This window comes from Gavia stellata, chromosome 10, assembly GCF_030936135.1.
Source record: "Gavia stellata isolate bGavSte3 chromosome 10, bGavSte3.hap2, whole genome shotgun sequence".
Taxonomy (NCBI): Eukaryota; Metazoa; Chordata; class Aves; order Gaviiformes; family Gaviidae; genus Gavia; species Gavia stellata.
The window spans coordinates 10,952,922-10,976,037 of record NC_082603.1 but is presented as its reverse complement, the minus strand read 5'-3'; the positions used below and the strand labels follow the sequence as shown (position 1 = coordinate 10,976,037).

General features: G+C 35.9%; 1 protein-coding gene across 2 annotated transcripts in view; it reads left to right on the top strand.

Moving 5' to 3' along the window:
- The window catches only part of DENND1B (DENN domain containing 1B), a 157,238-nt gene extending 135,172 nt beyond the window's left edge, over positions 1 to 22,066 (top strand). For both annotated transcript variants that reach the window (XM_059822085.1, XM_059822084.1), the window contains exons 17-23: positions 848 to 888; positions 1,717 to 1,785; positions 4,269 to 4,325; positions 5,132 to 5,242; positions 18,773 to 18,852; positions 20,068 to 20,284; positions 21,515 to 22,066. In XM_059822085.1, the coding sequence (XP_059678068.1) occupies positions 848 to 888; positions 1,717 to 1,785; positions 4,269 to 4,325; positions 5,132 to 5,242; positions 18,773 to 18,852; positions 20,068 to 20,284; positions 21,515 to 22,066 (1,127 nt within the window). The remainder of the gene's footprint in view (positions 1 to 847; positions 889 to 1,716; positions 1,786 to 4,268; positions 4,326 to 5,131; positions 5,243 to 18,772; positions 18,853 to 20,067; positions 20,285 to 21,514) is intronic.
- The last annotated feature ends 1,050 nt before the right edge of the window (positions 22,067 to 23,116 follow it).

Sequence of the window (23,116 nt, the reverse complement as noted above, 5' to 3'; positions counted from 1 at the left end):
AGTAGGGTTCTTTCAAAATGGATATACTCTCTGTTTGAAACTTCAGCATTCTTGTCAATGTGAATGTCTTGTCTGGGGTTAGTAACAGCTCACAGTACCAGTGTATTGAAGAGACTGATGTACTCTAAAGCTTGCTCAGGGATCAGGGACCCAATCTTTGGTGTTCAGCTGAAGCAGCTTTGGGAAATAGTATTAATTTCTTCATCAAGTGCTTGGCAGAATTTAACTCTGTCCTTCATGGCCAGCTTAGTGGCGCAATAGTCCTCAGTAGTCCTACAGAAGCCAGTAGCTCTCGCTTGCCTTTTAGAGATTTTCCTTTGTAAAGAAAGTATACACTTAATATTTTAAAAAGATTTTTTTCTGCACAGGAGTATGTAGTTGTGCATGATCCTTAGACTTCTCTCTCGTTCTTTTTCCTTGGGATGGTACCATCTGCAGTCCAATTCATTTTTGTACTTGAAAGTTTGCCCAGTGGGATCATTATGCTTGAATGCAGTTCATTATCTATTATTCTTTCCTTTGAGTTGGTGTTTTTCTTTTTAGACTTTTTAGTAGTATGCTACCTTATCCTAGTTTTAATTTCTCTTTCTACCTCAATTGGAATTAAAAACTCTGTGTGTTGAAAAGATATGCTTTTACAAAGAAAATAGAAAACATGAAATAAGAGCTACCTAGTTTTTTTTTTTTCTTAGTGTACACGTATTCTTATCTTTACATTCCTTGTCAATCTGGGAAGAATGAAACTTATGAATAATCCTCTAAGGGATTTTTTTAATGCAGATTGTGAGGAGGGTTGAAACATTTAAAATATTGAATGTATGTGTTACATTTTACATTTCTATTTCAGGAAATTCAAGATCATATCAGCAGTGGATGCATACAGTGAAGGTATAAACTTGGTGAAGTAATTATACTGGCCATCCTGTTCTTTAAATCTTTGTCCTTTTCCTTACGTATATATAATGGTAAAAGTTCATTAATTTGCAAGGAAAATACAAGTACATTCTATAAAAAATAGTGTGTCTATAGTTTATGCAATAATTTGGTGGTTTTTTTCTTGAAGATTTAAAAAAAAAAAAAAGTCCCATACACAAAGTAAATGCCAAAACACACAAGGTTTTTCTGTCTGTATAGTCAGGGATTTCACTGCTTTCGTTATCATGTTACATTCCATAACTGTGAATTAGGTGTGACAGTACAATTTGATACAAAGTTTATCACTTCTAGTAAATAGCAATTTCGTTAATATGGATTTGTGCAGTTTGGCTAGCAGAAGACCCTTGGTATAACCCTGTTATTCTGCAGGATTAGTAAAATATGTTATTTTAGATTAAGAGAATTCTTGTGTGATTAGATGAGATAGTTCTTTCTGTCAGGTCAAAGTATTTTTAAGTTGCATAATAAATATGATAGGAACACATGAAAAAGAGCCATAACTTCTGAATTGATTTTGAAATGATAACAATGAATAAAGAGTGAAAATACATCATTCTGTTAGAATGCATTGATAAATGTGTCAGCTAGGATAATGACGTACTGTAACCCTTGTGTAGCTACAGACAGCAGGTTGGGGAGGAAACACAGCTGTGGTTATTCTTACCAATTTAAAAGGAAGGTTGTTATTTCTTTACAGCACACTGTTTATTTTTCCTTGCTGTTGTCTTAAAGTTTAACTTGTGTTAAAATGTTACTAAAATACATTTTTCTGTATTTCAGAAAGGTGGTGCACTGATCAACACAGCAATGACCAAAGCCACTCCGGCTGTGAAAACAGCATACAAATTTGTAAGATCATATCTTTCAAAGAAATAATACATAAAAATACTGCAACTTCCTACAACCCCTCATTCTTCCTGAATACTTAAAAACCTAAGCATTTTATAAACGTATTGCAGAAAAACACTTCAGCCTGTAGACCGATTTTAGCTTAATTTGTTTTCTCATATAGCACTAGGATTTCAAGTTGATTCAGGGTCTTCCAGATAGCTTGTACGTAACAACAGACATTTTCAGAGCATCAGTGTGCTGTTTTTGTTTCAGTCATAATATATACTAGAAGCTTATTTGAATATCATTTAGATATTTGATACACAGCTGTAAACTCTTCCTAACCTGTTGAAAACATAATTAAAATATAGACTCTGAAAATAGAAATTCTCATTTACACTAAGGTCCTGTAACGCAATGAGGGCATTGCAAAATTAATGTGAGTGTAAAATATTTTGTAAATATTACATTTATATGCAATGTAAATATAGTGTTATAGTATATAGTTATATAGTACATAGTGTTAACATGATGCAGAGGTCTTCTCTATTCAGAACAGATATAGTTCGTGCTAGACAAATGGAGTCCTGGATTACACAGATACAATTTCACTTTGGCACTAAGTGCTGCACTATTGAAAAGATGTGGATCACCAGTAATGTGTGCAGCAAGTCTTTTCTATCAACTGATCTTCTAACAATGACAACAGATAACTCATGTTTAACTGGATTTAATGCTTATACTTTTGAGCTTAAAAGATCTTGTTTTAAAAGACTGCCTAACCAATAAATCATGTGAAATTACACAGTATCATGCAGTGTGAAAAAACAGCAATAGCGTAAAATGAAGTGGGAAGTATTTTGAGGATGCATTTTTAATATATGGGAAAAGACTTTTGGCTTCCTTTTCACTTTTCCAAATGTTTCACTAGTTGGATGCATAGTAAGTAGTCCTGAATAAATCAGTACATCAGTTTATGGTAGTGTATTTTAAGTAAAGTTTTCAAACAGAATTTTTGATTTTACATCAGTTGAAAAACACAGCAGTCGTGGAGAGAAACAGGTAAATAAATTAAATACACTTCATGAACTCATTTATAATTTTAAAAATGGTTCATTAACAGGTTATCTGCAAGTTGTTATTCTTCAGTTTGCACTAGCTTAGACTGTGGTTACATGATCTTCTCTAGCTTTCAATTTTGATAATTATGTCCTTGATAATAAAGGTCTTTCAAAGTGAACTTCTCTTCAGGGAACACTGGTAAATTTTGTGAGGATCTGTGTGTATAAGGTATTCATATTTATACCCCATTTAATTTCTTATGCTGTTGCCCTTTATGGAGCCTACTACTAAAGAAATGAAATATGCATTTCTTAATTGCTAGATAACTGTTTGGTAGCCTTGAGTAATGCTCTTGGTACCATCCCTCAGAGTTAGAACAAAGCACTCCAAAATTCATCGAAATGCTATGAGCATGATCTGGAAAGTTTAAAGTGGCTCTCAGGTTAGCATCTGCTGCATGGCACCCCACTGCACTGTTATCGAGCTTATAGATGTATGCTTTAGGGATCAGAAAGGCTCTCTGACCTCTTGATTCAAGAAAATTATTTTCTTTTTCTGAATTTCCATGTATAGAAAACCATAGAAAAATATGTGCTTTCCACATGTTTATGCCCTTAAATATATTTCAAAAAGTCCTATTTTTAAGACAACCTTAAACTTTTGTAGTTTTTTTCCTATATTCATATAAGAAAAATACCCTTTCTTCTTTTAGGGTTAGGGTTTTTGGTCCCTCCTCCTCCCCGCCCCCCCTTCTTTTTTCCTACTCCCCTCTTTCTCTCACTGTTTTTTATTTTTTTTCTTAATTTTTTTTAACATAAGTACATGGTATTCTGTATTGATAATTCATTTCTCTATTGAAGAACATTCTTGGCTCTGTTTTCTATGCAACAGTGATCCTTGGCTGCCTATTTTAATATATACGGAATTCTCCCCTAAATAGCAGCGCTAGCCTGTTCAGCAACACTGGGCAAAATCTCCATCTGCATATGAAATCACTTCATTTCTCTTAAGATTGATGTTGCCCTGCAAGTTGCCAGACTGGAACACTGTAGCAGTCATCTTGAAAATCTTAACATTTTTCCAACATGCCTTACTGCTAAAATACCCTTTCAAATTTAAAGGACCATTTCAAATAAAGGAGTGATGTATATGACCATTTTTAGCCTGTCCTTAGTAATATTGGAGAATTTTTGAGTATGTATGTTTTCACAGAATTGGCGTGCATGAACTGAAAAAAATCCTTAAATCTATGGACAAAGCATGAATATGTAAAATATACTGACAATGCATGTATGAATTTGTGATAAAGGTTATTGTCCTTCTTTATATCACCAGGTGTTTAAAGAAAAAAAGGTAAAATAAGTACAGCATCATAAAGCATGTTCCATAACTATAGCCAGTGTCTTGCAGAGCTACTTAAAGTCCTTTTATTTTTCTAGGCAAAAAATCAGGCAAGACAAGGAATAAAAGAAGTGAAGAGTAAGTTAAAACACAAGGTATGTAGTACACTTCTTACTTTCTTACCTTGCTTCCTGTATCAGTTTGAAGCTTATACTTTACAAATCACATGAGATTTGTGTTTTTAATGACTTTTGAAATATGCTTAGCCCTTTGTTCAACAATACATTTTTCATAACGAGCCCTCTGGCAACTATCTGTCATTCTATGCATCCACTGAATAATCTCTTTATTGTTTGCATATTTTATCATAGAACAACAGAGGTCTTCAAAGATACATTAACAGGATGTATGTTTTCATAAAGTTGATTGCTTTGATATCACAATCGAAGCCTTTGATTCGAGCTGAGAATTTGAGAAGGGAGAGTCTTGCAGTGCAATGTATTTCAGAAGGTGTAGTTGTCTGTTTTGGCTTTGTAAGATACCTGGACAATGGCAATGTTTAAAAATGAAGGAATAGTTTCATTTTGCAAAAGCAACATTGCAGAAATATCAGAAAAGATGTTTTAGGCATTTTGCAGCTGCATTTCCCATTGAAAATTTTGTTTCAACTGAAGATTTTTCTGTAGGGAGAAGGAACCAATTTTTAGATGTATTTTATGCTATTTTAAGAAAACTTTCGAAAATATTTCCTAGACATTTGAACAATTCATCTTTTAAATGACAATGTTGATAATTCAGCTTCCTGAAGAGCTAAATTTGATTTTCCTACTGCAGATGGTATTTTCATGACAGTAATAGACTGTGGCAAGATAATTTTGAATGCATTCTGCATGCATAATATGGAGGGTACGTTTGCAGATAATGATTATAAATAAAGGAATTTAAATCTGTTTTGTTGTAGGAGAGTGAGGAAGAGTATGGAACTTGCAGCGTTGGTACAGTACAGACTGCTCCCGTCTGCGCATTGCATTATGAGAAAAGAGCAAATTCAGAAAAACGAAGATTGGCACAGGTAAGACACCTGAAACTTCTGTTCTTATTCACATACATATGAGGAAAATTTTTTGCCACTGATAGTAGTGCACCAGTGAATCTGTTTAAGATTATTTTACTGTCTGTGTTTGGGTAGTGTGATGAAAAGGCTATGTTTATAGAAATAGTGCTATACTGCTTGAATGGAGGAGAAATGTTATTCGTATTTCATCCCTGCTGAGAGGGGAAAAAACAGGGGATTTATAAGTATGGATCTGAGATTTAATTCTTAAATACTGTTTTTGATAAAGGCTTCTCACAGCAAATACATTCTGGTCTATTCACAAATCTGTGTTAGGCTATCTTTTTTAGTTTCTTATAGTGGGGCACATTAATTTTGCATTTGTAATAAATTGCTTTGGCAGTCATACGGCTTTTAACCTTGCTCAGATAGTTATGATTTATTATTTTATTAATAAGTGAGCTAGTTAATACGGTGCCAATCTCTTGTCCTTTTGTTCTCTAATCCTTTCTAGTCTTGATTTGAAGTAACAGGTGTAGTGTCTCAACTTTGGCAAGTGTTGTAGTATCTTTGGATTCATTTTGACAGTTTTATTTCAAAGATATCAATAAAATAGTTTTTGTAACACTTTTTTCTGGGAATGAATACCTGCGTACATACGTATTTTAATGTGTGAATATATATTTTTACGTTATATTGTTATTGCATGTTTTTAATTTATGTAATGAATGTTTATATATGGATTTTTAATGCATACATGTTCCTCAGATAAGAAGTTAAGTACAGAAATTCAGTTCAGCTGATCTAACATTTGGCTTTTTACTTTAGATACTCCAATGATAAAAATCTGAATTGTCTATTTAATCAATTTAGTTTTGAATTAGTTTTTATCCGTAATAAATACAAAACTTGTGAAATTTAACAAAGAACTGATGCAGATTATTGCTAAATTATGTTGAAATTGTACATTAGTATTAAGTCGTCATTTTTACTAGGGTTATAAATAATACAAAGACTTTCTGCTTTAATTATTTAGGCAGGTTTTACTTTATACGTGTTTTTGTGATCTCTTAAAGCCAGTGACAAAGTGTTAAACTATGTGCCCTCAGTATATTTTAATATACAGGCAACTGTGGTGCCTACATTCTTTCAGGAACTTGTGTACAGTAGACTTTTTTCCACTGAGTATCAGAAGAGAAGATTCTAAATGTATGAGTATAGAGCTCTAATGTTAATAACGTGAGTGGTTCTTAAAATATTTGTTTCTAATAGATACCTGTCATTTTAATATATAGCAACTTCCCCCCCCCCCCAAATAATTTGATTATGTGAGGTACTAAAAAGCTTTTAATGCATTATAAGCCAAAATTCACAGATTAGTGTAGCTGAATCTGCATTTGTATGTGTCTGTGTAAATACATGACACAAATGTACCTTTATAGTCAGTGAATTTTTATACGGTACTTCTATTAAAGAAATCTGCAGTAATTTACTGATATGGTAGTACTGCCTTCTGTTAGGTACAGGAGTCTAGGGATACAAAAGAATATAATTTACCTTGGTGCATTTAAACATTTCTTTTGAAGGCCAGTGTTTGGACAGAACGATTTAACTTCTGTATGTTTTTGTGTTCATACAGCTGTATACTGCTAAATCCTTTAATATCACCATTGCTGTTTCTACCAGTTGTCTTTTAGTTTTGAAAACAAGATAGAAGGAGTGCATATCAGTCCATAGTTTTGCTTGCATATATACATATACGCATGCATGTTTATGTACGTATACACACACATACATATACATGTACATATATAGGGTTTGTTTAGTAGCGAAGCTTGTAACTAATAGCCCCACAGTTTTGCCCTGCTGCAAACAGATCCCTTGTCTTCTCCCCAGCTCTTGTCCCAAATGTCACCTGAAACCAGTGGGAAGGAAGGAGCAAATGGTGATCGCTCCCCAAGAACTCCGGTGTTACGCAGTTTCCTTCATCTCTCATTCATGCTGTTCCCACTTTTTCCTCCTCCCCAAAAGCAAACAAACCAAAATATTTCTAAAAAATAATAGTCTGCTGTTGCTACTCTTGGTTTTATTTTTGTTCTTGGTCGGTATTTGAAGAAGATAACATAAATGTAAGTTCTTTATGAATAAGTCCTGATTTTAAAGTTTATGTTCAAATAAAAATATATATTTGTATTCAACAGTGCATGTTTATAAGACAGACTATGTTTGATCTAGTACTGAATATGCCCTTTAAAAGTAGTGAATTTCAGACTGCTATTGTTGTCAGGTTTAATCTTTTTTTTCTGTAAATGAACCTTTCCACCCAGATTTCTAAAATGTTGCCCGTGAGTGTCTATAGCAGTATAAGGATAGTGCTAACATGCAGTTCATGCACTTTGATATATATTTAAAGGACCAAATATTGGTTAAGTTGCAATGTCAGTGTATTTGAATATACCCCAAAACCTAAACAAACAACAAACAAGAGAGAGAGAGATTGCTTTTAATGGTCATCTTGCTTCTAAACAAGAGGCATCTCTGCACTTTATAACTATCTCTTCCATACTGAAACATTTAAAAACTTGTAAATATAAAGAATTTGGTGTTACATTTTATGCCCTGTTAGATGAATGCCTTGAGCTTTTCATTCTCTACTTCTTGGAAACAGTTAAACGTGAATACTAACTAATAGTTATCTGAGATGCTGTGAAACAAATTTATTCCAAAACATGTATGATATGAAAGTTTCCTTCACTGTTAAAGATTATTTTAATAATTGGTTCATAGCAGGGTTTTGGGGTCTGGGAGGACGTTTCCTTTACAATAGGAAGTGAATCTGCTTTTACCCCAACAAATACTAGTTTGTATGTGGGTTTGCTAATTAGTACGGTTATTTCCTGTTTTGTTGATGAGGCTTTAATAAATGTCAAGGGTACAGCCATGAAGATCTCCCAATTAGGCTTTGCGTTTGTAAAACCCAACCCCTTTGCTTTTGTGTGAAGATGACAGTTCCAACTGCAGCCTCAGCCTAACAGGGCTCAAGGGAAAGGATACTTCTCTGGTTTTATTGAAAACAAGGCCAGTTTGGCCCAGGGAGAATACCAGCACTGGTCACAGTGCAGAGCCGTTTTTAACAATGAATATTTACTAAGCTTTATTGCTGCTGTCATAGTGGTTTTATTATATTTTTTTTGCCAGATCGGCAATAGGCTTTAAAAAAATTAACAGTAAATCAAAACAAATTATAGCATGTAAAATAGCTGTCAAAACCTCATCGGAGGATAAATAATTAAATGTGTTATGGCAAACTGTAGTGATCAGCTTGCCCTCCTATAATTTGCTTTTTGAAAGTCTTTCCTAAAAAAAAAAAAAAAGAAATAATGGGAGTGCACTCGTACGTGCCTGTGTGCACGCGCGTGCGCGCACACACACAATTAATCTTTGCCTAAGATGAATTGTTCTATCTCTGTAATATTCATTTGAGCTTACTCTTGCTTAGGTTAGCTGTTCTAGGCTTTTTATACGTGTGCGAGCTTAACTGTATTGCAAGTCAACATTAACAGATGGATTGCCCTAAGCAAGGGAAAACCACAACAACAAAATCTAGTGAAAGTGGAGGATTGAAGCTTTTTATTGTTAAGCCTTATTAAAACCTTGGCATGTGCACTGCTGTTAACTGTTTCATGCCTAGATCTAATAATACGTCTCTGGTATGTTTTATCACCTACATTAATTAGGTATGTAGAAGATATAAGAAATTACCAGCTGAAATTTTTGAAATAAAAATTAATACAAGCATGAGATTGCTTTAACTCTGTTTGCGGTGTTTTGCCAATGATATTGCCGAGTTCCTTTAACTATTGATGGGGGGGAGCTATGTAGTACATGTATTAGACTACTGTGCATTCAGTTTTTGCATAATCTATTTTAATTCTGTTTCATTATATGCTCCCAGGTAATTCAGATTTCTGGGTAGACAGAGGCCTAAATGCAGTGAGAGCTCTAAAATTGTTCCAAATTAATATATAATTAAAAAGAGAACATGTTTATTATGAGCCTGGATAGAATGCCAGGAAGATCTGTTTGATTTCACGAATATGATCTTTGTAATTTTACTGTTATATCAGGTGATAAGGTAGCTTCTTAAAAATAGAGTGTTTCAGGATATCTATAGTCGTAATGTATTTAGTGGCTAATAAAACATTCTTGAAGATTTGCAGAATACCAAGAAAGAACTACCAGTTCACTTTATAATTAGTAAGTTAGCAATGCCCCCTTGTCTCCAAGGAAATGTGTGTAATACCTGTACCTTTAGGCATGCACTACCTTGCAGCCATAATGGAAACTTGGGCATTTGGATTCTAAGTGTGGATTTACCAGGAATCCCTGTGTGTCAGTACTACTTTAAATGCTCGTATATCGAAGAAACCAAGTGAACTACTTCCCGTGACTTTGCAGGATTTAAATACAGTCTAAGGAGGTTTTAAAAACACTTTTGCGTAAGGTAATAAAAGCCAAGTTAGACTAAACTTTTTTTCTTGGTATTCTCGAACAGAGGAGTTACCATTTTTTATTCTTTTTAAAAAGCATATTGCAAATACAGCTTTAACACTTTTATTGCAGTTTATCCTAGTAACTAGACAATATGTAATTCAGCTTGCAGTAGGTATACTTGGCTTCTGTTCAACAAAGATAGCAAGTGTCAGGCAGGAAGATGTGTTCAGAATAACCTTACCTTCAGGAGTGCCCTATTTATCAATACCCCTACAATGGCAGTACAATAAATGACATAATTATTAGCTACAAAGGGCTTCCAGTAACTGATTACCCTCCTAACCTGAAAAAGGTGGTGAGACTGGGCTATTCCGAGGACTTTTTTTTTTTTCCAGGAACATAAAAGAGGAGAGGAAACGCTTGTGATAATGCAGTGCTTATACATATTCTGTATAAGGAGACTGAACCCCTTTAAGAAAAAAAAGAAAAAAAAAAATCCTGCAGAAAACCCCACAATAATTTCAGAAACATAAAAGCTCTGATGAAGGGCCTTTACCTGTATTTGGATTCAGATGATGTGCTTGAGATCACATCTATGCGTAGCATCCACAGATAACACGGGTTATATAGCCGGAGGTATCTTCTACTCTCATTGACTAAAATATTACAAATTGACAGATGTCATAAACAGTAACAGCTAGTTTTTAATGTAAATCATGTTTTGTTTCTGTAAAATATAGTTTTGAAGTAAGCTTTGGTTGATTAGTAAATTCTGGTTTTTTTGCTAATGTGATGTAATTTGAAAATATTGCAGAGATCATTAGCTTCCTTTAATTTGGAGAAAAATCTTTTGTCTTGGTGTGTCAAGTAAGATCTCTTCATTCTGTCAAACAGTTTAGATTTCCTTTTAATTAAAAATGAAAAAGCCAGGCAGCAAAAATTAAATTGTAGATTACGAGAGTGCCCTCTCGTGGCTTTCATGCCTTTCCGAAGTAGTACAGGCACACATGTATCCTTTGCCTTGTATAAAACTTGCTTTTTAAAACAGAAGACCTCTTAGAAATCAAGCGGTACTTCCTTTATTTTTTTTAACTGAAAGGTTATCTGGATTTTGTGCAACTTAAAACATTTAGATACCTTCATGTATCATGCATAATTCTATTTTCAGGAATATACACTACCAAGTAGAGTTGTAATTACAAATTTGCTCAAACCTCCTCCCCACAAGAGGATAGTAGATACAGCCTCTAAACAGTGACAGTGACTGATTTTAGTTTAGTCAGTGAACACATTTAAAGAAAAAAGAAGCAGTATAAGTTTGTAAAGCTTTTTTTTTTTTATTTCAGTATTTTTATTAGTGTGAGCTCTTTCCTCTTCTCTGCCCCGATCTCTTCTCACCATGGTTTTAAGCAAAGGACTGTTGCAAATCTCTGTAGCAGAGTTCTGCTGTTCATTCTGCACCCATAAACCAGTGTAAACCTTGTGGCTGCCTGTTCTTCTTTGAGTTTTGCAGTAACGATCAGTTGAGAAATCTCTGCGCTAATTACCATGATTGCAATTAAAAAAAAAAGGAAAGATAGGGTAATGGTCAGGAAATGGCTCTGGAATTTTTTTGTTACCCTGAGACATTTAGACAAGCAAAAAGTTTGCAGATGCTTTTTCTGGCTATTATTGTCACCTATTTTAGATGTTTAACTAATAGAAAGGCAGCCTTTCTGAGGGTCTGTCTTCTACAAATAAACGAACCATACTGGTATGTCTACCAAGGTGTCTTTTTTTGAAAGATCTGAAAGAAAAATGCTATTTCACAAAGTACCTTCAAAACTGGATAAACCTTTCTGTCCTTAGTAGGTAATTGAAATAACTGGATTATTTTTTTTCATCAGGAGAATTTATTGACATTTAAACCTAACAGTATCTTCTGCTTTCATTTGCTGTGTATCTTATCTTCCACGGGTCGCATTTTGGCTCCACCTAGCCAAAGCAGGGAGCCAGAAGAATCGTCAGCCAACGGTTGGGATCTGCGTCCCAGCTTCCCTGTTGCTTTTGCCTTCTGGCCTGAAAATTTGGACAGCACAACCTTATGTCTAAAACTTCAGCTCTAGTACTGGATGTTCCCTAACCTTTTCTTTCTCTCTCTACTCCTGTACCTAAGAGTGGAAAAAAATGAGTCAAGAAGTTCAATTGAAGAATAAAGTTTGGCTGGGGGCAAAAGGAGGGAGAAGTAGAAGAAACAGGAAAAGCCTTTGCTGCAGGAATCTCAGCATCTCTGAATGTGAAAGCCCAGATTCAACCTGTCTAATTTTAGACACTACTGAAATGCTGAAGTTAGCAACAGTGCTACCCTAGGCTCTTTCTACAGTAAGTGGAGAGAGAGGGGCATGACCAAAGGGCAACTCAGCCGGCCTAGAATCTAGATTGCATCCTGATGATGCCTCTCTCCTGCTGTTTATTGTCTAATTTAGACCTTAAAATATCTGAAATTAGTGAATAGCATCCAAATCCAAGTGCCATCCAGGTACCCCAGCACCTTGTAGAGAAAGACTTTCTTTGTTGAGCAGAAGACTCCTACTGGTGTCAAACAGGAGGAGGGACTCCTCCCTGCTAATTCTTCTGGGTGGGGGCTTTAGACAGAAATGTGCTTGGAGTCAATATTTCTGTTTCTAAGGCACAGTCTTTTTTTCCTTGCAAATGTGATTAGTCTCTCAGTTTTCAAGCTTCATACAGAGCTTCCCTCAAACAGATTCTTCCACTGTCCATAGGTCTGATGGACAGAGTTCAGTGCTGCTCAGGTTATATCTGTCTAAAGTTCTGCGGCATTTGGTGTTTTCTATTAAATCTTGAAGTCTTGAGGTATATGATGTTTGTGTTTATGATCACATCCACATCCACATGAACACTGAAAAACTTCAGTGTTTTTGGTAAGTTTTCCTTTGATCAGCAAACAGCGCTTCCAGCAGTGCATGCAATAGTTCTGCTGATGTGAGGATATGACTCACATTTTAACTGAAAGATCAATTTAACCAGTAATCGTTGTTTTACCTGCTTAGGAATTGTATCAAACAGGTAGCATGTTCCAGCCAGGCAGACTGGGTTTACAGCTCTTCTGATTCACTAAAGTCACGCACTGTGCACCCAAGTTACTTCCAGGTCTCTTGACTTTTCTGTTACCTGAAAAACACATTCCCTTTTCTGCCTTTGGTGCATATGGACATTCACATGCTTTTGTGCATATGGACACCGATCAGTTTTTCTCTTCTGACATGCGTTCCCCGCTACCTTCTTGCTCCTCTCTCTACTGTGATTCCCCTCAACCCTCCATTCTGTCATTTCCCTTCCCTCTAATCATTGAGTAAACCTAGGGCATTAATAACCATCAAAAAAGGAAAATAAGTGACATTTTTCTTAGTTAGTTTTTGTAACTGGAAATTCTGCCTGGTGAATCTGATTCTTAAAATCATCCACAAAAAAATTCCATGAAGAATACTTGTTTATAAAAGAGCTACTGGCTTTAGTTGTTGCAAATGGCACTGAAAGTCTCCGTGTCCTATTTTAAAAGACTAACACTTCTGCTTGTTGCCAATTAAGGTGAAGCCAGGCTGCCTTCAGATGGTGCACCCTTTGCTGCTAGAATGATGTGTGGCATGGTGCCACAGTGTGTCAGCTGAAAATGGCCATTTTTGCTTAAGAATAGCCTCTGTGCCATTGAGAAGAATGAGTGAGATCTGGCTATTTGGAGGTGATACCTGACTGTGGGCAGCTGGGGACTCGGTCTGATTCGGAGGGCCAGGGGATGGTGCAGCCTTCCTGAGGGGAAAAAAGGTCTGCGATTCTTCAGAGAAAAAGGAAGTTTATTTCTTATTTTGGAAAAAAACATAACTATTTCTGAAAAAGTATTTGCAGAAGCATGGTTAATCCTTAAAAATCAAAAGCAGTATTACAAAATTCTCAAATATTATCTGTGTTCAGGAGTATAGCATACAGAAAACGTAGGAAGCTTAGAGTTTGTTATCACCACAGTAATTCAGAACATAAATAATTATATGTGCTATCCATGACTAAGTATCTCAACAAATTTATCATCCTTACTTACAATAAATCCTACCTCAGCAAGGATATTAATGTTTCCTTTAACTTTACAGAAGTCAGTGGGGATCTCTGTTGCATTACAGCTTACTCGTTATTTCAAAGTACTGTGCCTATACTCTCATCTACACGTTTGTGGTTGGTTGTGTCTCTAAACAGATTTCTGGGGATTTCCTGCTCTTGTAGGCTCTTTATTGTCACAGAAAACGATTTCTTTCTGTCATTGGGAACCTACTTTTTTGTGTGTCTCTGTTTCCCTGTCATTTTAATTAACAGGATCTCAGAATTGAGGACACTTTTGTCCCATGGCATACAGCTGTGGATAGTTCCAACCACTTTATGTTCTTTCAAATGCATCATCTATATATCTGAATCTGTTAAAGTAGAGAAGGTTTCTGTCCCAGAAAGGATGAAGGATTTTTTTATTTAACAATAAATTAAAAAGCAAATATGGCATCTTAGATAATATCTATTTAATTTATATCCAGGACAACTTTTCTGATATCAGCATATTATTTTTGTGAGGCATCATTACTTTGTGTTACTTTCTGTGAGTAAAAGCACACAAGTAATTTTTTGAAGGGATTGTTTCTAGAAATTAATCTAGAATTATTGCTTGCATCTATCCTTGTCTGGTGTCCATGTAGCTAATTGGTATCTCTAGCACTACTTTAAGCTTGTGGTTGTGTGTACCATGTCCCAGAAAAAGAAGGGCATTGAAGAAGAGGAAGTTTAGAAACTGTACTTCTTTTTTTATCTCTCTTCTTTCCCTCTTCCCCCATCAGTCTCAGCTCTTGTGGAGTTTAATGTGAAGTACTTTCCTGTGATTTCATTATTCATTGCTTTAGGTCACAGTCTTTAACCAGAAAGGAAGGCAACGGGTTGTGCTTAACTAGATAGTTTGATTGAGAGATCTTTTGCTTCCCTGCTGGAGGGTGAAGTTACAATTACGTCTGTTATTGGGTCGTAGAGGACAGGTAAAATAAAATACTGAATCATAAATAACGGTGGACTTATTTTGCTTTCTCACACTGAATGAATAATCTTTAATTTTTTAAGAAAAAGGAAACAGTACTTCGTAGATTTAAACCATAGTAGATATTTTTCTTTTCTTGAAACTTTGTACATGTTGATGTATTGAGTAACAAGTAAATGTGAAATTATATGTGTGCTGCCATTTATCAAAAGATTATTTGTTTCTCACTTTGAGGACAATTAATAGCAGCAGCCTTGTTAAACTTCCTGCCTTAGGATCGATCAGTAAGCACTCATTCCAGAAAGCTGTGCGTCTGAAAGGTCTAGCATTAAATAAGAAGCTGACATTTCAAAGATTGACTTTCATGCTCAATCAAGAATGTAACCATCTTACATTTAAATCCTTTAGCATTCATGTATTTTGCCTACATTTTTATGCCAAAGCAGTACATGTTTTGAGGCTACCAGCAAGCAGAAGAGAACAGTTTAAGGACCTATTCTCACTTTGTTTGGTTCGACCTGTGTTTATACTGGCAGCACCTTCTTTTTCTGGTTTCAGTGATCAGCGTTTACCACAACCATATAGGTAGCAGACCACTTGCAGAATGAGGTTTTAAAGTGGGGCAGAAACCAAAGAGAATGTATATGTTGTATACAAAAAGGATGTATATCCTCACACTGGGTGCAGTTGTTCTTTTGCCGTACTTAATGCACAGGCTTGATGGTTCACCAGTGGCTTGTGGAGAGCGTGAGCTTGTTGTGTTTATGTTGAACTCTCTTATATTCTGAGCAAGATGAGAGATGGATTCTTGCGGTGCAGTGTGCCTGATGATGAGAAAAATTTGAAATAGCAAAAGTTGAATCCCTGTTCATGTTTTGATATGAAGTAGATACATTAAATAATAGATTTATTATGTAAGCAGAACTAGTTGGAAGAAGCAAAACAATTGAGTACTTTAAAGAAGTTTGTTGCTTTATTTTATAGAAAAAAACATGACAGCAGTCTATTAAGACTTTATAAAGTTCTGGTGCAGCAAGAACGAGTGTTACCGTATCATTTCTTGCAGTAATAAACTTAAATGGTCTGGTTGTTATTAGAATGCTGATCAGGAAGGAAACAGAAGTCTGTCCTTTTTTCATAAAAAGGTTACACACTTCAAAATGCAGAAAAGACAGAAATTAAAAGCTTAAATAACTGCAAACAGCAGGGTACGTCAGTAATGGAAGGACTTCTTAAGTGACTTTGACAGCTTTTGCAGGTGCACATACTATGTCACTTTGCCTAGTGGAGCATTGAAAAAGATTTATGGTTCTCCTTTTGGAATTTATTAAGAGTTTCTTTCTTTCTTTTTCTTTCTTTGCAAAGTAGTCTGGACATACCCCTCCCGTGCAGTCATTTTTATTACAGCTCCTAGAGGAAAGTCACCTATTCAAAAACATGTGTTGCTTGTTGTCTCTGTGGCTAGCTCACAGAGCTGTAAACTCTGGAGAATGTTGTTATTTACAGCCAGATATTTTCCTTTCCTTCCCTTTTTGCTTTTTTTTTCTTTGTATGTGAATTCCATTTTATTTGGTTTAGTTCTTGAAAATCTTCCTGTATAATTTTGTACCCCTAAACATTTAAATTGGTAACAAAAATATTTTTTCAAAGAGAGATTCTGACCATCAGGAACTAGAAGTTTTTATTTTGTTTTGTTTTGTTTTTTAGGTTTATCAACATATGCTCTTCTATATTCTTTTATATGATGCTATTCTTGCTTTCACTGTTGAACACTTGCATAATACTGTTTGTAGATGCTCTGAGGGGCCACTGCTATGCCTATGGTGTTTGCTCATTCTAATTAATTTTATTCAGTTTCTGTTTCTTAGATACAACCTTTCTTTTCTTCTTTTTCTTTCTTTTCTTTTATTTTTTGAAACTTGCCATCTGTGCTCTTTGAAACATTATTTATTATTTCGACAAATCAGTGAGTGTTACCTTTTGGGATTTTATTCCATTGACAGAGTTAATCCATCTGCAGATGAACAAGTGTCAGTTTTGTTTTTTTCTGAAATTTCTCCACATTTTTAAAGCACCTTCTTTCCTGCAAAATCTTGTCATTATGTTAGTAGACGTAAATGTGATGGCAGCATCTAATTCTGATGCAAATTCCGAGAAAGTGAGACAGAGACAGAGCTTTGCCCTCCAAGAGTCAGTTCTAGGATTAGAGCTTTAATTACAATGAACGTCATGTCAGAATTTTCTTGGGGAAGTAGTGAATTACCCATGTTACAGAAACAAAGTATTTTAATTGTCCCACGTGAATGAAGTGAAAATGAATACTTAAAGCAGCAACTTTTAAACTGAAAATAGTTGACTGTAGTTGTGGCAGTAATCAGTAAGATAACCAATTAACTGTATCAGTTAAGACAGAGTGGTTAACCTTCCCTTTAGTTACAAGGAGGGATATGATTGGTTACAATACTGATGGGAATGACACAAAGAATTCGCAAAACTGAGAAAAAGTTAGAAATAGCAATAGTTTGTTTCTCTGTGTTCAATCCTATAACTTTTGCTCAGCGTGAAGCTTAGTTTGGGCTCTTTCATAGTTTTTAATACTCTATTAATTCTGTCATTTTCTATCAAGTGTTATTTGGTTTAACACGTTAAGAACCACGTTTCCTCTTTGTGGATGAAGAACTATGGGAAGTGTTATCGAAACTTGCTGCTTTAATTAAATCCTGTCTTGTTGAACGAGAAAAAATGTGTCATTCTATAAAGAGTGAACATTGAGACATTCCTGACAATAATAGGGGGAAAAAGTTACATAGAGTATCCTGGTACATGTAGAACACTGACAACATCTGTAATAGGTGATGTGCTGAAATCCTCACAATACAAGATTTCCCAGCTCCTTGTAGTCTGAAATTAAGGCCATATTTCTTCCCCATCAGGGGCTTGTTGTAGGCTTAGGCATTTGGTGAACTGCATGAGATGTGGGCAGTAGCACTTCCTTTTACTTGTGTATGATTGTCTTTAAAGTTAGCTAGCACTGTTTTTTTCCCTTTGCACAAATTCTATCCATATGTCTTTAAATTATGGCCAGTTTTCCAAGGTTCAAGATCTCTTCAGTGAATTGATTGCCTGCATAGTTAATCTTTGCAGGTTTTTTGCAAGTATAAGAGATGTACAGACCTTAAGACAGTCATTTGTGAAGCACAAGTGACTAAAATTCCTGACTTAAATGTTCAGGTCAAGATAGAGACTTTTTTCCAAGTATAGTAGAAATCTTTAGCCTGGTTCTGTTTGCTATATAATAATGTGATATTAACAGGTTAGTAAGTGCTCAGTATAGTAGTGTGTAAATTTACAGGACACCAGCTACTCTACACAAGCTCCCCATGGGATGCTCTGAGTGTACACTAACTTTGAGTTAACTGTAATTCACAGTAAATTATCCTGCACAAAGGCATTCTTAGTGCACAGTTTTTGAGCTGGCATACTACTTACTCTGCAATTCTGTTTAACACCCTAACTTCTAGGGTGTTAATTCCTGACTTCTTTTGTATTTGCTACATCAAAAATCCATTTTGCTTCATGCTCAGTAGACGACATCAACCAAAACTTGGTAAATATTTCTATCAGAAAATAGTGAACCACAGTGCTTTTTGCAAGAAAGGGTAGCTAATAGACTTGAGCGATGCTTTTCCTCCAATAGCCAGTCTTCTGCCAATCAAGGCTTTGCATAAATAATAAGGCACTCCAGGTTTTGCATAAATAATAAGGTCCTCCATAGGCCATGAAGAAAAATGGTTCTCTTGCTCTTTAATTGGTGACACTTGAGGACTTCACATCCTCTTATAACAACCTTTAGAAGACTTGATCAATATGTGGTTTTCCTCATCAAGTGCTCAGGAAGTCTTAATGAGTAAAGTGGCAGCTAGACTCCAAATAAGTACAGCTGAAATAGAAAAAATAAACAAAAATCATAATGTTAATTTTCTATCCTCCAGACTCGTTTCAACCAGCGTCTCAGTAACCAGGATTTTACCTTGGATGAAGATGATGATGATGAAATGGAGAGAACAAGCAAGTAAGAATCGTGTCTGGATGTGTGTGTATGTATGGGAGAAAGGGTAACTAGCATTACTCAGCACAGTTGAGTTCAAGTGACGCATTTTTCTCCTGTCCAGGCTGCTAGCTTGATTCTTGATCTAGACGGTGTCAAGTAGTTTAGGGTTAAATCTGCTTTTAAAAAGAGGGACAGGCTATTATGTTTTCATTATTTATAGTGCCTAGAAGAGCTTGACATAATCCTCAGTCTTCACAGACTCAAGATAAAACAATAGACTATATACACAAAGAAGCAGAGAAATAATATTCTTCAACATGGTGGGCAGTGACCTCAGCTAATCTATTCTTTAAGTCTTGTGTTGTGGTCATGACAATGGAAAGTTTCCTGAAGGATCTGAAAGAGAAATACTGCCTTGTAAGTTTTATATCAAGGTCTTTCTATGTGTGAATTAAAAGAAAATCATAAGTTGAGGCTTAAGCTGCGTTGAGGCATTCTCTGATTTAATTCAGGAGACGATTTTTGATAATGAACATACGGATATAAACCATGAAGGACCCTGAAAGCAAAGTCAAGCAGCTTTTAAGCCATGGTGCAGTAGGGAAGAGGGAGCTACTGAAGTGTTCAAAGGATATCATCAAAACAGTGAGCCATGGAAGTACCCTTTGTAGTAGTATTCTGGATGGATAGAGATAGGGAAAGACTGCAGTAGTATGGGGGTTGGAGGTAAGGGCATTGCAATGAGTGAAAGAGAAAATAAGAGACAAAGCACCACTTTTCCTTGCAGATAGGCAGTACTCCAGTAAATCTGGTCATATGACAGGAGAAGAGTTGCAGTATGAGAGTCTTGCCACTAGAACAAAGTATGTGGCTAGGTCAGCTGGAGAGGTGTAGCAACACTGACCTAAATATAAGGTGTAGACAAGGGGAAAGAGGAACCAATTTTGGAATAACTGTAAAATTTGGAGGGAAGATTTGGGGAGTCTTATTAAGGGTGACTTGAAATAGCAGTTATATAGGGGTTAGAGAAGAGCCAGGAGACAGGAAAACCGGCTAATGGTAACTGTATCTCCATAGATATCATACATCTGTGTTTAGGCAAATTCTTGAGAAAAAGGAATTCTGGGTTTATGTTACCTTTCAAGTCTTGGAACGCATTCTCCTACTTACTTTCAGAAGTGGCTGCAATAAAATGGCTTTTATGTTCCTAGCTGATGGAAAAGTTTTTGTTTTCAGGTTATCATCAGAAGATAGTGAAGAAGCTTCTGCTTACTTTTATGATAGTGATGATTCTGGCGAAACTGGAATAATTTCTCAGCATCAAGGAGAAATGGACTTGCTTGGGGAGATTTTGGACACGCTGAGCACACACAGTTCAGATCAAGGAAAGCTCTCAGGAGCCAAGAGCCTGGATTTCTTTAGGTCAATGGATGACATTGATTACAAGACCGCGGTTAGTCTTCTGCTTTCATTTGAAAAACAACTCCAGTCCCTTTATAGTGGAATCCTGCACTTGTGGAATCAACAACGTGCAGCTCAGACACTGCAGCATGGTCCTTAGAACTGCTAGTTGTCTTCCTAGAGCTACGTAACAGTACATCCATGCTGGCCACTGTGATGGTTTTTCACCAGCTGAGATTGGTTACACCTTTGTCCAGTTTACGAAGTCATCTTGGAACAGTATTTTCCCCTTACAACAATAACTACATGTAGAGCTGTGAATAATGTAGTGATTTACTTAATCAAATAGTTTAATATTATATTTAGCTGTTCAACCTGGTATTCCCAGAGCTGGTTTTAGTCTTTTTGTTATGCGGTTTAGAAGGTATTTATTTCCATTTTCACCTTGCATCCTTAAAGTAGTCGTAGTGATATGGTGATGTTTCCATCTTGATTAAGTCAGGGGATCCATGTGGTAATTGCACCTGAAACACTGCTAGAATAGTACTCCAGAGCTTATTAAGAGGGCTCCTTGATCCCCCTTTTAGGTAAGTTGCACAGGACCTGTAGTGTAAAAAAACTGCTTGCCTACAACTTTAAAACCCTCACCAAGTGACTGCTGTGATGTTAGCCAAAACAATGTTAATTGTTCGTGAATTCCAGCTCATATCAGCTGTCCAACATTTACTTTTGCTGAAAGGGATCCTATAGTAGAAGGTTCGTTACTGGAACAGCAAATTCTGATGCAAATGTTTAAAAAGCTTGTAAAATTTTGTTAGGAGTGTCACACAGGGGTCACATTAATAAAATGCCCATTTTTGTTTGTTTGGCCAAAAAAATTTAATATTGAAAGTTGGTATAGTTAATTACTGAAGGAAAGAGGAAATGCCATCTGGTTTTAGTTTTAGTCCAGCTCCTTTTCATATTATGGGTACAAACCAGCAAAGTGTCTCTTTGTTCACTGTCAAAACTGCTTGTGCAAAGACTGAATGGACAGGGGAGACAGAAATCCTTTCTCTGTACAAAAGGCGATCCTTAGGATAAGAGACAGTGTTCTGGCAAGGAAGTGTAAAAACACTTAATCTTACATTGTTTCTGGGATTGTTGTTTTGTAACATTGAACCCCAAAGGGGATCCATGATTTAGGAACGCACAAAATCCATTACAGTACTTTTGTTTCAAAAGTGCCAGTGTAGCGACGTTTCTTGTGACATTAACTATAAACACATGTTCTTTCTTTCAGAACAAGTCGAATGCACCTAGTGAGAGCAACCTTAGCCTGCTCTGCAGCAGTGCTAATGATCAAGCAGAGTGGAACCTCGGTCAGGATGACAGTGTCCTCCATGGGAAGCAGCTCCCTCCATCACCAAGAAAGCAAGTTTCTGCTAGTGGCCATAGAGAATCTCTCTCAAGGCTGGAAGAAGAAAGTAGTGACAAGACCTTTATTACTGACAAGATGGACACCACTAGTATGACATCCCCATCTCCAGTACGATCAAGTGCCCAGTTTGCTTCTCTAGAAAGTTTCAAAGCAGGCTATTCTTCCTGTAAGTATGCAAAGCAGAATGAAACACTAAGCAATACCTCAGAAGATCAGCTCCCAGCAAGTCTTGCTCAACATCCATCCATTCTGGTCCCTTGGGAGAAAGATGGGAAGGAAAGAAATGAGACTCCGGAAGAGGGTGGGCTTCTTCAAGAGGTGGTGTCATTATGTAAACTGAGTTCTGCTTTTCACTATGGTTTAAATATTTCAAAGGATAGCTTATCCAGCAGTAGCAGTGGAAATAAAACGTAGGAAAACTATGAGAAGAGAAACTTGACTCCCATCAGCAGTTAAAGGGAGGCTACTCAGGACTCCATATAACTCCATATAACATGATAACCAAAAGATGAAAAAGGAATAAGAGATCTTCAATTATAAAAATAATTCTCTTCAGTTGGGTATGCATTTTCTACTATTGGGACATCCGCTTCTGTGTTTACCCAGTTCATTTGTTGGCTGTAGTTAGGTCCGCAAAATGGAACTAAATATATGAATGCACTCTTAAGTCAGGTACTAGTTAGTCTCTGTGTTAAAAATACAGCAGGTGTATGGTGCTTCCTAGCATTTGCTTCCTCTAAGCAGCAGGAAAGGTATCACCTAACAGGTAACCAGGTTTTGACAGGTAACCAGGTTTTGAAGGTACTATATTAATCCCCATTAAGCATGAAATGAACCGAGCAATCTGATTTGTCTGAAATGTACAAGTGTTAGTATTTGTAATGAATAATAATTGCCTTAATCTTTTGAGAAGAGTTTTAACTATCTTAGAAGATGAATGCAAATCTACAAAACAGCAATAATGATTTTCCATGGCAAGAATCTTCTTCAGCAAAGTGGTGGGGGGGAAGGAAATTTTTTAGATTAAGGAATTTCTTGTGAATATAACTTGGAACTTACTCCAAACTAAAACTGTGGCCCTGTCTTCCAGACTTCGAAAAGGTAGCGCATGCTTTTCTCTCTATATAAAGTACATGAAGTGCTGAATTATAATGTGACGTTTATTAACTTCTGTTTACAACTAAGACACTTTAAAGACATATTATCCGGTTTCCCTAGGTAGACTATTTCACCTAAAAATTTTCAGAAAGGAAAGTGTAAGTGGAACTGATAGATTTCTGTTATTTTATATTTTCTACAGTTTAATAGTATTTTAAAACTAATTTGTGCCTCTTCTGAACTATTTTCTTTCCATTTTTAGTAGCTACCTTTTTGAAGGTAGAATGAATTACTGTTACTTAGAAGTCATATGTAGTTAAATTATTGAAGAGTCATGACTGAATATCACTTGTAACACTAGAAAAA